This window comes from Macrotis lagotis, chromosome 1, assembly GCF_037893015.1.
Source record: "Macrotis lagotis isolate mMagLag1 chromosome 1, bilby.v1.9.chrom.fasta, whole genome shotgun sequence".
Taxonomy (NCBI): Eukaryota; Metazoa; Chordata; class Mammalia; order Peramelemorphia; family Peramelidae; genus Macrotis; species Macrotis lagotis.
In genome coordinates this window covers 99699484-99716689 of record NC_133658.1, presented here as the reverse complement: position 1 = coordinate 99716689, position 17206 = coordinate 99699484, and the positions used below count along the sequence as shown (strand labels likewise).

Genomic DNA, 17206 nt, shown 5'->3' with positions numbered 1-17206 from the left:
GCCAGGAGCTAAGGTAGAGGCTGCTTTCCCCGGACCTGGCTCTAAACCCGTTGCCGAGCAGAGGAGGGAAAGGGCCGGACTACCAGCCAAGGAACCTCGGAAGCCGGCATCTGGCTAGTTGGATTGCTTTCATGGGACGTGACTGGGGCTTGTCCCCTACACCTGCCGCCTCTCAAGCCTAGGCGCCTGGAGTCGGGTCCCGGAATAGGGAGCTCCTCCCTGCCCTCAGCTCCATGGTTTCCCCAGAGAGGAGTATGAGGGCCAGAGGTCCACGGGTCCCGGCCACCGGGCGGCAGGGAGCTAGCTGGATGGTCCTGAGCCGAAGGGAGGAGCAAGCGGAGAGCGGTGAGTGGAGCCGGCGTCGGGGGGCTGAGAAGAGCATCCTGGCTCGGCAGCGCTCAGAGCAAATCCCAGCCCCTGTGCCAGAGCAGAAGGGGCAGGCGACTCCGTTCTGTGCCTAAAGGCTCCGGGGAGAGGCTGGGAGCCGCCCTTCCGGCAGCAGCCGACTGGCCCTTCGGGGGTGGCGTTTAGGGCTCTGCGGGAGTCTGGAAAGACCGGAGAGGCTGAGCTCTCTCCAAGCCCATTGTCACCATCCTCTCGCTCCCCTTCTTCCTCCGGCGGGATCCTTTCCGTGCCACCCGCTGGGGGGATGCAGCGCCTCCGGCCGAGCATGCTACCCCCGAGGGGCTGAGGTCCGGACCATGTCAGCCCGGAGTCCCCGGCCCCAGCCCCGCCGCTGCCACCACCTCCTGCTCTGCTGCTGCTGCTGCTGCCGCCGCTCGCATCTCAACGAGGACACTGGCCGCTTCGTCCTGCTGGCCGCGCTCATCGGCCTCTACCTGGTGGCCGGCGCCACGGTCTTCTCGGCCCTGGAGAGTCCCTCGGAGGCGGCGGCGCGGGAGCGCTGGGCTGCGACGCTGCGCAACTTCAGCGCGGCGCACGGCGTGGCCGAGGAGGAGCTGCTCGCTTTCCTTCGGGACTATGAGGCTGCCCTGGCTGCGGGGATCCGAGCCGACGCTCTCCGGCCGCGCTGGGACTTCACCGGAGCCTTCTACTTCGTGGGCACCGTGGTCTCCACTATAGGTAAGCCGCACACGCGGGCATCCTTTCCCTCTTGTGCTTTTCGCGTTCCCACACCATTCCCTCTCTCCTTTCCCCTATTTCCTTTCTTCTTCTCTTTCCTTCCCCTCTCATTTGCCCTCCTTCTCCTAGTTATTTCCTCTCCCTTTCTCTTTCCCTTCTTTCACTTAATCTCTTGCTACCCCTTCCCTTCTCCTCCCTTCTTAATCCTTTCCCTTCTCTTCTCTTATTCTTTAAAAGCACCATTTAATTAAAAAAGAAAGAACCAAAGCATTTTCATTTTACAGATGGGAAAATTGAGGCCCAGAAAAACAAAGTAACTTGTGAATAGGCCCTGACTTCTGACTGCCATGTCAGTGCTCTGCACCATTCAGGAAGAAGGGAAAGGATGAGAGAGGGAAATAAGAGAAGGTTATCTTTTAAATAGTTTCTTTCAGCTTGAATATTCCTTGATCCCTCTCTCACCTCCTCTTATTTAATTCTCTTCTGTCTCCTTTCCTTTCTCCTTTCTCTCTTCTCTTCCCTTTACAATCCTTTACCACCTTGATCTCAAGTCCTTCTAATAGATTGGTTGTTCCTTATTTTTTATTCATTAAATATGAAAGTTCCAAATTTGAAAGATCATAAGTGTAGATCAAACATTTTTATATTCTGCTTCTGTTTCCATTTTTTTCTACAACCCTCTCCCTCTTCTGTACTTTTCCCAATCCCTTAATCTTTGCTTTCTCTAACTTTCTGGATAAATTTCTCTTTTTGCTTGCCTTCAACTTTTTACCTTAAATTCCTTCAATTCATATCCCTCACCCTCTTCCCTTCTTCACCCTTAACTTTCCCATTACTTTCCCATATACCCTAAGTCCAATTGTTATATGGAAGCACAGTTGGCAGCAGATATATTCATCACACACCTCTTTAGAAAGTTTTGAAGAAACAGTTCTACTCCAGTTCAGTGGAACTTCAGATCTGTCCCATAGGTTCTAGAGAAGGGTGCCACCTTGATGATGCATGCTGATCAATGAGAAGATTCCCACTGCAGTAATAAAAAAAAATGTGATCTACCATCCTAAGTTTCTTAGTTGCTGCCCTTTGCTGTTTCTGAAGGGTGGGATACACTGAGTTGTGTAAGCAAAAGAAATTGTGACATCAGTTCCTGGATAAGATTGGGGATGGGTCAGTGATGCCAGCTGGGAGGCAGGGGACTGGACTGAACCATTGGTTTTGTAAGATTTTCTATGCAGGATGTAAACAAACCAAAAAGTTTGTTTTGAGGCTAAGGAGATGCATGGATCTGGTTATGTGTGTGTATGTATGTATTTTTATAATACAATAAATATAGATACATAGATATGCACAAGCTATTAATTATTCCTTTCCCTATAATGATTTTTGTGTGTCATGCTTTACATGTTTTTTTTTTCATAAAGGGAAGAGGCAAATGCAGACTATCTAAGACAAACACAAATTGGATAAAAATACACTTTTAAAGCTATATTATGTTGTTATGGTGATTAAAGATACAAAATAACCCAAAAAAGTTCCTTTTAAGAGCTTCTTCAAGTTGCCATAGTAACTAGAGTTTTAAAGTGCTTTGAAAGCGCTGCCACTACCAGCTGAAAGATGACATCATGTGCACACTCACATTGACTCTGCCCTTAATGTTATAAATGCACGGTTAGCCTTTATTCCCTCATTATTCCATTCAAAAGAACATCTGTGCACACAAGCAATAGACATGCCATTCTGTTCCTAAAGACATGCGTTGGCTCCCTGATGAATCCTCTTGTCTGAAGATGGGGTTGGTGGCAGTCACCTTTTTTCTTCTGGCCCATGTGTTCCAATGAGAGGCTAATTGTATCTCAGGTCTGTGGATGTCCTGCAGGCCCTAGCCAACCCTCCCATTGCTACCTCAAAGGCCGCACAATACATATCATGAATGGGGCTTCCAAAGTGTGCTTCAGCTATTTAAAAGAAATCAGGATCTCATGTTTGAAGATTGTTCTCTAGCTTGTCTTTTCACCTTTTCCAGATTTGGGTTATACCACAGTCAAGCCAAGAGGCACTGTGTTCTCTTTCTGGGGCTTGGGAATGTTCTATTTTTTTTCCATAAAAGTAATACATTTACATAAGCAATGCATTGAAGGATATGATTTTACCTTTCATATTACCCAGATTAGTGGTATTATATTCATTATGGGATTTAGAACTGAAAGAGACTTTAGAATTAGACTAATCCAATCCTCTAGCAAATAGGTCCTACAGTGGACTAATTTCTGGGCTTGATGATGGAAGATGTGAATTCAAATCCAATCTGAGATGTTTAATTATCTCTGTGACTCTGGACAAGTCACACTTTAACTTTTGTCTGCCTCAGTTTCTTCAACTAAAAAATGGTTAATGTTGTAAGGATCAAGTGTGATAATATCTGTATTTAGCACAGCTCCTAGTACATAGTAATGATAATGTTTATCCTTTGTTCTTCTTTTGTTTTCTTTTTGCAAGGCAATGGGGTTAAATGACTTGTCCGAGGCCACACAGATAGGTAATTATTAAGTGTAGGAGGCCAGATTTGAACTCCTGACTTCAGGGCTGTTGCTCCATCCACTGTGCCACCTAGCCACCCCTTGTCCTTCATTCTTTTATTCTTTTTTTAAAATTTTTTTTAGATTTTGCAAGGCAATGGGGTTAAGTGGCTTGCCCAAGGCCACATGGCTAGGTAATTATCAAGTGTCTGAGGTCGGATTTGAACTCAGGTACTCCTGACTCCAAGGCTGGTGCTCTATCCACTGCACCACCTAGCCACCCCTTGTCCTTCATTCTTGAAGATCATGACATCAAGGAGGCGATGCCATGACATGCATGTGAACTGGATTTGAGAGGGTACTATGTATGCTAAGTTACCAGTCTCACTTTCTCCCTTGGAGTCATCTGGATCTAATGGCCAAATATGAATCAGGATGACTGGAGATGTCCCTGGATTGGAGGTCCATCAGGTTTAAGAGACTTGTCAAAGGTCACACAGCCAGTAAGTGTCTGAGACAGGATTTGAACTCAGGTCATTTTGACTGCAGTTCTGATGTTCTAGCACAGAATAGGCATTTAATAAATGCTCATCCCTCCTCTTTCATTTACAAGAAAAGAAATTGCAGCCCAGAGAGATTGACAACTTACCTAAGGTCACACAAGTAGTAAACACTAGAGCTGGGATTCAAACCCAGATTCTGTGACTCCAAATCCGGTACACTTTCTGCTTCCTCCCACACATCACCTCTAAAATGTGCTACAGGAAAATTTTAGTTTTAGAATGAATCTATATTCATGGCCACAGAACCAACCCACAGGAAACTTGGTGGAATGATTTCTTACGATTTGTTCAAACGACCTTATGAACAGCAGGGACTAGTCTTCCAAGGTCTCTGCCAATGTTGGTTTGAGGTCACAATTTTAAATGATCTACACTTCTGATGAGACCTTTCTTTCCTACATAAAGATCCTGTTCAAGTACCCAAATAAAGAGACTTGCTCTTTGTGAAAATGGACTTATATTAAAGCAAGAGACTAAATGTGTCAGTTTTCTGAATATATGGTACTAATTTCATCTGCTTACAAAACGCCTTGTCCTGAAATCCCCTTGGTCTTGAGAGTCATAATTATCACCACAGCTACTTTTGTCTGCCCAACAGTTCAAAGGGCCCAGGGGTATGTCCCAAACTGGTAATCATGGCTTTGTCTTCTCAGCCCTAAGTGGAGTACAAAATGAACAAATAGTCATTTTCTTTGATTGACTCACCCAGGCAATTTATATAATTCATTCACAAATATGGAATTTATTAGGCTTAAATGATCTGGTTTGACTGTCTACATGGACTAATTTAATTTTTCCCCCTCTTTATGCTATGTTGACTCAGTTTAATGATTCACATGAGTCTCTAAAATATGGTATTCTTAATCTGAGGTCAAGCCTTATTTTCTATGTGGCAAGGCTTGGTCTGTATCTACTGTGGTCAGTCTGGACCTCACCCTTTTGTCACTAGTTACATGACCCTCAACAAGTCACCTATCAGCTTCAGTTTCCTTATCTGCAAAATGGCAAAAGTGATAATTATAGAGTTTTTGTGAGGATCAAATGAAATCATGCATATAATACTTTGTACACCTTAAAGCACTACTGTTAGATTTTTTTTTCATCTTGACATATGATCAGTATTAATTATTGATGGTCAGTCAACTGCATGGTCATTTTAGGTATACAGATAGGGTACATCTTTAGAATAAATTTGTTTTGAATTATTCAAAAGATTGTAACTGCACGGTATCAGAATACACAGATGAAAAAAGAAAAATAGAGTAATGGGAAGTAGTTAGAGTAGTTGTCTCAAAGGGGGTGATAATCTAGAATCTCACTAGGTAACAGAATTCTAGCTGGCATTCACTATCACCACTTTAGGCTGAAGTAGCCAAAGTGTAAGAGGAAGAAATGTGGTCTAAGAGACAAGATGTTGTATTTAAAGTCAATCTTAATTCAGACCTTACCTAGGACACTAATTAGTTCTTTAGCCTCATTTTTCTCATCTGTGAAAAGAAGGAGATACTCTTGATGGCATCTAAGGTCCATAGGTTGGGAGGATCAGAAAGATATCACAGGTCAACCAGGTAATCAACTAAAACTGTCTAGACAGTCAAGGCCTCAGAGATGTCTCATACCAAAGAGAAGGGGAAACTATCATGAGCTGTGGTCCTCAGGCACAGAGCAAGAAGCTTTATGCCTCTTGCTCATTGTGGGTGGACAGGGATTTATAGATTTGTGCTTGAAGCCCAGATGAAGAAAGAGTCCTAAAGACACAACTTCCTCCTGATAAAGTGAAGGAGGCATGATGATGCTATCATCATCCTGGAAGAAAGAATACAGAGATCAATTTCTGGAAGGACCAAAGTGCCCTCTCATGAAGACCAGAGGGACACAATTCTAGATGAAAATGGAAATGTTCTGTCACCCAGATATTTATTCTACCAAGTGTTCAGAATCTGGACTTTTGAAAATATTTGGCAATTGACCATTTTTGCAGACATAGTTCATGTCTAACAAGGCATAAGAAAAGACTTAACAAATTACTGATAAGACTTATGCAGTATAAATATTCAAAATGCATACTGTACCCAAAAAGATAACATTTTGGAGCCTGTCTTATACACTTAATAAGGCTACACAGGTTCAGAAAACTATACAATTATCAATTCTCTGCTTTCTTTTGCACTGAATCAATGGAGATACAGAGAGAACAACAGATAGACTGAATATTTTTTAATGTGAATCTAAAACAAACTGATGAGAGAAACCTGGGTTCAAATTCCAGCTCTCCTTCATACTAACTGTATGACCTTAGGCAAATTATTTAAACCTCTTCAGTGACCTTATCTATAAAAAGAAAAGTTTACCCTGGTTGGCCTCTGAAGTCCCTTCCAGGTCTAAAGACAAGAGCCTATGAAAGATGCAGCCCCAGCCATGTTGTTCAGAGCTATTTCAAGGAGGCTGATAAGGGCAGCTTTGTGCTCAGCATTCTGTAGGGGAGGAGTCCTGTGCATTTTCTTCACTTTCATATGTTTGAAATAATCTAACATGACTTAAAACAATTCATTTTTTAACTTCCTAAAGGATTTTTCACTGATTTACTTGAATGGATTAAAAGAAACTGTCTTGTTGGGGCTTTAATTATGCAACTGCTGTCAGAGTTGTGTGTGTGGAAGAGGAACATATTTTAAAATCTTCTTCAAATGGCAGCTTGTTATAAACAGAAATATTTTTGCCTCCTGTTATTCAGTTCTCGGGAAGTATATTTTAGCTACAGAACTTCTAATCATGCCGCTATCAGAGACGCAGAGAAGAAGGTGTGAGAGGTGTCACGCTCGATTCAGAATAATTGAGTTTGCTGCTTTCAGAATTAGGGAATGCTTAATTATCCAACCATCAGATTCATAACAAGGACTAACTTTTCCCTCCCATCATATAAATGTGGGTTTTTAAAAATAAATGTTTCTGCCGCAAAGGAAACTGAGATGTTAAAAGACCTAAATGTCAAAGCGGTATTAAAACATCATTTCTCCTCTGACACATATGCTCTCCAACTGGGAAACCCTTGTTTAGGCACATCAGAACCCTTTAAGAAAGATGTTTTTAACCTGAAATGGAATATTTTTTTGAAGAGAGAGAAAATCCCTCTTCTTTGTTTTTCTAGGGTTTAAGAGGAGAGTTAACAGTTTTAGGTTAAGGGTTCTTAATCTAGCATCATGAACATGTTTTTAAATTGAAAATCATATTTCAATATAATTGGTTTCCTTTGTAATTCTGCACATTTTATTTCATGGATTTTAGAAGTCCTTAAGCTTTACTAAACTGCCAAAAGGATCCATGAGACATAAAAATGGTAAGAGTCCCTGTAATATATTCTGTCTATAAAACACATACACACACACAATACACACACACACACACACACACACACACCCAAGGGAGATTTGTTAAATTCAGTGAATTATGTCCCTGCAGCTAAGCTACAAAGTCTATTGTGATAGATTGACTGTGGCCTACATCAAACTCCTTGCCAGGGGCAAAAATTCTGCTAGCAAGGGGTCTAGTCTAGGTCTATTGGTAGCTGTCCAAGCTCTGGTGAATATATATTAGTTCCCTCTCCTTAATGATAGTTGTCCCCTCAGAGAAGTACTGTGCATAGAGAAGAGAATTACTGTGAAGTATTTAAAAAGTGGAACAACTACTAGAGAATTATGGGTTGGGGTACAAAGAGAGAATTTTTCTCTCCTCAATCAACTAGTGAGCATTTATGAAGTGCTCAGTATTATCAGGTACTATGCCTTCCCCTCCCATCCATATGTGCATGGGAATGATCCTCTGGAGAAGATAATATGTGGAACATTCTGGTTTATTGGAGATCAGCCTGACCTTATAGCCTCTATAATTATAATTGGTTGGGTGCAAAAAGATCCCAATGATTGATAACCATCTTCCCAAATGGAGAAGAGATTCCAGAGATAGAGATGCTTTCTTAAAAGGGACTTAGTAGAATCATCTAATCCAACTTCCTCATGTTACAGTCAATCAATAAACACTTATTAAGTACCTACTCCAGAAATGGTACTGGAGTAGATGGAGGTACAAAAGGAAGCAAAAGACAATGCCTACCCTCAATAACCTTACCATCTAATGGTGGCAACAACTTGCAAGCAAATATATACAAAACAAGCTTTCTGTGTGAGAAATAGGAGGTAGTTTACAGAGGAAAGGTACTGGAATTAAGAGGGATTGAGGAAGACTTCTAGTAAAAGAAGCGATTTTTGTTCAAAGTGAGAAAACAGACTTAAAGATAGTGATTTCCCAAGGTCACTCAACAAGTTAGTGGAAAAACTGGGTCTAGATTACAGCTCTCCCTTTTATTTCCTCTCTTTGTTGAAGATTCCTTCCACTAAACAGAGCCCATGGGATTGTGTCTTGACTGAAAAGAAACCTAACTTGAGAGCTTGTTATGGTGGACCATTTTTAGGAGAGTGCAGGTGATAAACACTGTAAAACAAGCTAAAGACAAAGATGCAAACAAAATAGATAAGCAGGTACGCTCGTAATTAATTGTAGCTGTCCTGCACAGGATACATAGTGGTGATGGGGATGTTGGAGTGAATGGAGTGATTGAGGTTGTGGCATTTACTAAGAATGGTTTCCTGGGGCAGATGAGTTTGAGCAGAATTTTAGAGGCTGGAAAGATCTGACTTGGTAAAGAAGGAAAAGTGATTGAAGATTTCTAAATAATAAGCCCACTCTCCAGGCAAACATTAGATCAAATTCATGAAAATTACCAAGGGAAACAATAAGCATTTTTATAATGCCTACTATATACTAAGCTCTTTTTACAAATATTTTATCATCTGATCTTCACAATAACCCTGCAAAGTAAATGTGCTGCTATCCCTTTTTTATAGCTCAGAAAACTCATGCAAACAGAGACTAAGTGACATGCCTAAGGTCATGCAGTTAGTAGGTGTCTAAAGTTAGATTTGAATGCAGATCTTCCCGTCCTCTGTTCACTGCACTACTAGCTTCCTCTGCTTTACCAAGGTAAAATCTGTCTGAACTTGATGCTGATTGGTGAATTTGGTGCCTTTGATTTAAGGGGAAAAAATCCTGGGGCTTTGGAGAATATAAGAAGAGGCAACTGTGTGGATGAAAGTGAGAAGCTACTTACTGGAAGAAGGTTTCTTTATGAAGATCAGGCTTTGAGGACTTGGGTGGGGAAGTAGGATAGGAGACGAATTGATCCCTAAGGATACTTTCTTCTTTCTTTGTATCTGCAAGGCTTAGCACAGTGTCTGGATATTAGTAGGTGAATAATAAATGTTATTGATTGACTGTTAATGACATCATTTCCACAAAAGGCTCAGCTCTCACATTCAGCCGGACCACATAAGCTTGAAAACCTACCCTTAGGATCTTGGCTCATTGTCAAGGTAACAGTTAAGAAATAGTATCAGATTTAGAGTTTAAGGACTAGACTTGGGTTTGAATTCTAATTCTTCCATTTATTACCTTCTTATACTATTACCTGTTGCCCTTTTGCAAGTGACTTAAATTCTCTGGAATCGGTTTTCTCATCTGTAAAATAGAACAGATAGATTGTATGGCCTCTAAAGTCCCTTCCAGCTGGACACCTATGATATTACAATTCTACAATGACTTCCTCTACTATTCTCCAGGCTATTATCTGACCCCTTTTTATATCACTGAGGGGCTCAGTCATCAATGTATTGTGATTTTCCCCAAATAAGTTCAACAGAGTTATAATCCATAATATGAAGGAAAACCCCACATGGAAAGATGTCAGTAGTAGTCACAGCTGTCCACCACTTTTTCCCATATGGCCCTTGACTTCTTTTCTCTGTTTCAGTTCCATCAGCTCTTCCAAGGAACTGTGATCAAAAACAAGCCAGACCTGGCCTTTCTGGATATTTCAAGCTGCTATCTTGTCTGAAGTGTATAAAAAGAAAACAATCTCCTTTTCCCCTTAGATAAGGAGCAAGATTGAAGTTCTTAAAAGGAACATTTATTAGCAAATGAAGGAAAAACCAAAGCAATAAAAATAAAATTTAAAAGCTTAAGAACAAATGAGATTATAGGTTTTTTCCTGCAACTAGACATACTTGCCTTGGCTGAAATATAGTTCTTCTGGCACATATAATCCACATCCATTTTCCTTTTTTCAGTCCTTTTGAGAAAGTGTCTTTGGCTGTAGTACTTAGACATCCTACCTTTACCTGTTCTCTCATTATCTGTCCCATTCAATTTGTTGAAGCATATTCACTATCCAGTGATTAAGGTTTATATAATAATAATAATAATAATAATAATAATAATAATAATAATAAAACAGTTCTCCTTTGATATGGAAGGAGACCATGACATAAGGTAAGCTCTTTTTACCTTCTTCTTATGCTTCTCAAGAAACACATTTTAGGATAATAGAATTTAGAGTTGGAAGGAACCTAAGAAATAATACTAATAGCTATTATTTATATAATCCTTCAACATTTACAAAGTATTTTCTACATAAGGATAACAGATATCTTATCATTCCCATTTTGCAGATAAATAAATTTGGACTCAGTAAGATGTTAATGGTAAAGCCTAGTTTCACAAGCAATAATATAGTCTTGTCTGCCCTCCTTCTGCAGCCAGTCAACTTCCTATCACTTCCTTCTAAATACCAGAAAGAAATTTTTCCTGAATCTTTTATATTTCAAATTCCAGGCTCCCCTTTGGGCAACTCACTAAATTTCTTGTTGGGAGTTGGGGAGACAACTAATTCTCAGTTTATTTACAGAGCAAATATTTAATAGGTGCTGAGCTCAACAAATGAGAACACATTTTATTGGACCTTTACTCTGTAACTGGTATTATGATAAGCAAGAGGAATAAAAAAAAGTCAGTTATTCAGTCAGCATTTATTTTTTGTTTTTTTGCACTAAATAGTATTTTTTCCAATTACATGTAGAGATAGTTTTCTACATTCATTTTTGTAAAATGTTGATTTCCAAATTTTTCCTCCCTCTTCCCCAAGTGAGCAAGCAATCTGATAAACATTAAATTTGTAGAATTATATTAAGAATATTTCCACATTAATCATGAAAGAAGAATCAGAACAAAAGAGAAAAATCATAAAAAAAAAAAAACAAGAGTGAAATAGTATGCTTTGATCTGCCTTAAGACTCCAAAATTTTTCCTTTGGATGTTGTTAGTATTTTTCATTATGATTCTTTTAGAATTATCTTGGATCATTGTATTCCTAAGATGAATTAAATCTATTATAATAGATCAACACATAGTATTGTTGTAACCGCATAAAATGATTCTGCTCATTTCACTCAGTATCAGTTCATGTAAATCTTTCCAGGTTTTTCTGAAATCTTCCTGTTCATCTTTTCTTATAGAACAACAGTATTCCATTTCTTGTTCAGTCATTCCTCAATTGATGAGCATTCTCTCAGTTTACAATATTTTGTCACCACAAAAAGAGCTACTGTGAATATTTTTGTACATGTGATTTTTTTTATGATTTTTGGGGATACAGACCTAGTAGTGGTATTCCTGGATCAAAGGGCATGCACAATTGTATAGCTGTTCTATATTGTTCTAGATATTGTTCTAGATTATTCTCCATAATGGTTGGATCAGTTCACAACTCCACCTACAGTGTATTAGTGTATTAGTATTCCAATTTTCCCACATCTCCATCAGTGAACATTTATTAAGTGCCTACTAGTTTCCAGACAATGGGAATACAAAGAATGGTGAGACAATTCCTGACTTCACAAAGCTTATATTCTAAGGGAGTGGTGGCCAGGGAAGGGAGTTTTGAATTGGGGAATCCCTGGGACAGTGAGATGATCCATAGAGAAGTCAATTGACATATTCTTTGAAAAACCATATCTCTGTATTCTACTGAGAGCAAGAGGGGAAAAGCAGTTGTGGGAAGAGGAATGGGTCTCAATACTGAAACACACCCAGTAGCAAGGTAGACGGCAAAATGTTGACTGGATAAGATGTGAAGCATCATCTCATCTGATCTGAAACAAGCTGGATAGGTCAGTTTGCAATTGCTCAAGAAAAGTTATCCTAAGGATATTAATTCCAAAGCTAATAAGACGGTTAATTTTCCCAGAAATCAGGACTTTGGAAGTCCAGAATGCCAAGTGTTCTTTAAGTGAGGAGAAACAAGGTTGTAGTCATGGTTAGGCAGATTAAGGTAACCTCAGTGGATGGTTGGATGGGATGTGAATCATTAATAATTGATGAAGGTCAGGTGGCCAGCTTTACCTGTTTAAGATGTTAATGGTAAAAAAAAAGAAGATGTTAATGCTAAAAGGGACCTTGGAGTAATACTGCTCAACCAGTGATGCATATAATTTAACATTTATGGCCAAAGATTCTTACTTTTTAAAAGTTATGAATATCTAACCTTTACCACTTCTCTTCCCCTTTCTTCCTTCCTTCTTGATCCTCCCTTTTCCATTCCCATCCTCAAATCTTCCCTTGAACTTCTAAAAAATCAACATACTAATGGTTCCAAAGACAGAGTGGTCTGAAATGGAACATTTAGATGCTTTCATAGTTCAAAGTAGAATATGAATTATGAAACTCTGCCTTAGAGCATACCAAGGTCAACCTCATTTATAGAAGAAGAAACAGAGGTCAAGTGAAATCAAATGAATTGTTCAGTCACACAGCAATTTGTTTAGGTTAGCATTCTTTACACTATATCCTCAGGTTGCAACTCAAATCTAACCTTAGACATTTACTAGCTAAATGAGCTTAGAGGAGTCATTTAATCTATTTCTTCAATGGTAAATTGGGGAGGGGTAGTCATCATAGCACTTTCTTCAAAGGACTAAATGAGATATTGGCAAAGAATTTAGTATATAGTAGTGTTGTATTAAGATAGTTTTAAGTTCTCTTTAATAATTTGCCCTACAGATCCCCACTGCCTTCCCTTCCTCTTCTCTCCCTCATCCCAGCATGTGCTCTTTGAAACAAATACCCTATCACTAAAAGTATGCAACTATTGTCTATACAAATAATAATAATTAACAGTTTTTACCAGTACAAGGAAGTTCATTTTCCTTTAGAAATAAGAATTTATTCAGCATCTATTATGTGCCAGCACATTACAAATTCTATCTCATTTGAACTTCACAACAGCCATTTGAACTAGGAGCTAAATTTTCCCCATTTTACCATTGAGGAAATTGAGGCAGACAGAAGTGAAGTGAGTGGCCCAGGGTCATGCAACTGATAAATATCTGAGACTGGATTTGAGGATAATTTATACTGCTAGGGAAACCCTACTTGACCTTAGATAAATTTGGTTAAAATTAGTCAAATGGGGGCAACTGGGTGGCTCTGGAGTCAAGAGGACCTGAGTTTAAATTCAGTAATTAATAATAATTACTAGCTGTGTGACCTTGGGCAAGTCACTTAACCCCATAGCCTTGCAACTACCTAAATAAACAAATGGATGGATGGATGGATGGATGGATGGATGGATGGATGGATGGATGGATGGATGGATGGATGAAATTAAAAAATAAAATTAATCAATCACTAGTTAGGCCCCAGTTTAAATCCTGACTTGGTGAGCTCTGTCCTCCCTCAGGACAGCCCAAGAACCTTCCCCTTATTTTCTGATAGTTCTGACCATATTTGTCAGCATCATGTTCTTTTTCTTCAGCCTCCTGAGGCCTTAGTGGTTTCCTGCAGGGATGTCATCTTCAGTTCTCTGGTCAATCAATCACACACCAATTCTTGTGACATCCCTTGTATTTCTGTCTGATATTGCTCTGCAATTACAACTAGAATGTTATTGAACTTTTTATAATCTGTAGACCTTATCTTCCCAACCAAAGCCTTCTCTTCTTCATAATATCATCTCACATCCTTTGCTGGGACTCTTTACCTCATTCTAACCATTTCCATTTAACACATCATCTTATTAAACATTCAAAGCGAACTCACAAGTTGTATTAGACTAGGTGTTTCATAAGAACGCAGATTAAGAGCCAGAGAGACCTGGATGATCATCTGGCCTAAGACGCTCATTTTTTCAGAAGAGGAAATGGAAAGAGGTTAAGAGAACTTACCCAGGGTCACCCAGCTAAGTCATCAAAGCTTGAACCCAGGACTTCTCATTCCAGGGCCAAATCTCCCTACCTCCGCCTTCCATGAATTCAGGAAAGAGATGTTTAATGAATAAAGCCAACAGCCTTGCGCTAGGCCCTTTGGGAGAAAAAGAAATAGTCCCTGTTCATCCTCCCCCCCCCCCCCACTTCAGTTTCATTTCAATTCATGAAACATTTATTAAACATCTTCTGTGTATAGAGTATTGTGCTTTGCCCCTCTAATCTGGATGATCCACTGTTGAGTCTAGAGAGCCTGGGGGTACAGCATTATCATCTTCACTAAGGGGCCTTTTGACAGTAGATTCTGCCTAGAGGAGCCTGACCTTTAATGGGAAGGAAGAGAATTCTAGACTTTCTTTTTCTCACATCTTTGGTTTATTAAAACCCATTGTAGTATCCCAGGGCCTATTTATTTATAATTTAAGTTTTAGGTTTACATTTAGGGTTTCTCTGCAAAAGTAGAAAAGTACTTATTATACAATGTGGATCAGAAAAAAGGACAAGCATTCCTTTTTTAATGCATTAAAGAAATACTAAAACATTTACAAAAATTCATCCATTGATAGTAAAACAGAGGCTTCACCTGAGGAAAAACTTCCTAACAGGGTTATCCAAAGGGGGAATGGGCTGCCTCAAGAAGCAATGGATTCCCCCTCCTTGGAGGTCTTTAATCAGAGATTGGATGATCGTTCATTGGATATAGGGTAGTAGGAATTCCTTTGGCATAGGCTGGGTTGAACTGATTTCCAGGTCTCCAATTCTGTGATTCTATGACTAATAAAGCAATTGGGGTTCACCACATCATCCCAAAACAGCAAGTCTTTTTAGTGCCTGATTGCCACATGCTTGGAAGCAGTCAGTTGATAAATATTTATTAGGCACCTACTATTCATTAGGCACTCTTCTAAGTCCTGAGATTACAAAGTCAGCTAAAAAACAGTCTCTACTTACAAGAATCTCGCTCTAATGAGAATGACAACAAACAACAAATATCCTAGATAAAGGATAAAGAGGAATTAATGTACAGAGGAAGAGCTTTTTAAAGATGAGAGAAACATGGGGATGTTTGTAGGCAGAAGGGAAGCAGCTAGTCAATGGGGAGAGACTGAAGACAAGTGGGAGAGTCAGAGTGATGAAGGAGTTGTCTGCTGGAGAAGATGGAATGAAAGAGGATCACTTGTGCAGGTTGAGGGAGTGACTGTGGCAAAGAAAAGGGTCGTTCATTCTGAGAGACAAGAGTAAAGGTGGAGACAGTGGCAGAAGGCAGCTGAGTGATGTGAGAGGAGGAAGAGGAAGAAGGAAGGAGCGCTTGTAAATGGCCTTAAATTTAGGGTCATTTTTGGCTCATTAAAATGCTCAGGCAGCCATGTGGTTGCCTGGGAGGTGAATAGGGGATATCTGGGCCATATTATACTTTGGTATAAATCTTAAGTAGATTTTTGATTCTTGACAAGAGAATGGTTCATACCAGCAAAAACCTATTGTTAAATTTTCAATGTGGATATTATACCTTGGATATCAGCATATGTTTCATATCAGGATTTGATTTATTGTCTTGTTGATTTTCTAGACTAAGTAAAGTTATAGAGATAATGTCAATGTAGATTAAATGTAAAAGTGTGTCATTCATACATTTTGTTTTCTCAGAGACCCAGTTGTTAAATATTTACTAAGATCCCACTAGTTCTTCATGAAACTCTATCTACTAAAGGGGTTAAAATATTTAAAAATAACTTTGATTCATAATATAACTTGATATGCCTATTATCCCAACAGTACAACAGGAGATCAGGGGAAGAAGAATGTTCCTCACAAGGAGAGGAAGAAAAGACTTCATAAAGGAGGCAGCCTTTGAAGTGGGTTTTAAAGGATGGATAAGAATTCAGTCAGGGTCTGAGAAGAGAGGGTACTATGTGGGCAAAAACATGGATGTCAAAAAGTGTCGATATGTTCAGATAATCAAGTTATTTTGAAGAGTAGAATGTAAGGCAAAAAGATCCCCCTGTTCTTTTTAGGTTGTGTGGCTGTTACTTTAAAATCAAGCCTTGAATGACTTTGGAAATTCTGTAGGATTTAAAAAGTGGGAAGCAAGAAGCCATTTGGGGCCAGATCTCCAGGACATGTTCTTCTTTGGGACCAGAGCCTGAAGGGCTAGTCCAGGGAGCTGGGCAGAGTTGTCTGACGAACACTGCATTGCTGTGTGACTACAGCAATGAGCAGCCAGCAGGGGCTGGTTGCAGCTCCTTTGCAGTGTTGGAGTCTAGGAACAATTTCTTCATCATTCACTCAACCAGTCCCCCTGTCTGATAGCAAAGAGGCAGAAACATGGGGTTGACAGCAAATCACCAGGCAGGTGGGAGAGCATCAAGGGCACTGTCCTGCTCTCCAGAGACGCCCCTCTGGGGGACTGATTGTGCAAAGCCCTATTTCTCAATTGTTGAAAAGGATCTCAGATAAACTCTCCAGGTCCTTAGATTTCTATCTTTCTTCCACTGCCACAGAGGATCTCAAGTGGAAGGTGTGTCAGAAAATAATAATTGTAATTGTTTACATTTATAGAATGTTTGGGGACTTTTCATCACAAAAACCCTGAAAAGTAGGTAGAAATAGTGTTATCCATATTCTATAGGGGTTGCAAGGTACAGAGGATAAAGTGAGGAAGAGTGGGGTTCAAGTGGCCTTCTAACATATATTAGATGTATAACCTTAAGCAAGTGCTCACCTCTCAGTGCTCTGGCCAAGTCTTTAAGCTTGCAGAGGGGATAGAGGGAGTGACTCACCAGGAATTATCTACATCATAGAAAACACAAGGATCAATGGATAACTAGGAGGCTCAGTGGATAGATCATTGGACCTGGATGGACCTGAGTTCAAATCCAGCCTCAGTCACACTTAC

General features: G+C 39.8%; 1 protein-coding gene across 1 annotated transcript in view; it reads left to right on the top strand.

The window, feature by feature from the left end:
• The first annotated feature begins 494 nt into the window (after window positions 1-494).
• KCNK12 (potassium two pore domain channel subfamily K member 12) overlaps window positions 495-17206 on the top strand; it is a 52170-nt gene continuing 35458 nt past the window's right edge. Inside the window, exon 1 of the mRNA XM_074205424.1 lies at window positions 495-1083. Coding sequence (XP_074061525.1) covers window positions 702-1083 — 382 coding nt within the window. The 5' untranslated portion in view covers window positions 495-701. The remainder of the gene's footprint in view (window positions 1084-17206) is intronic.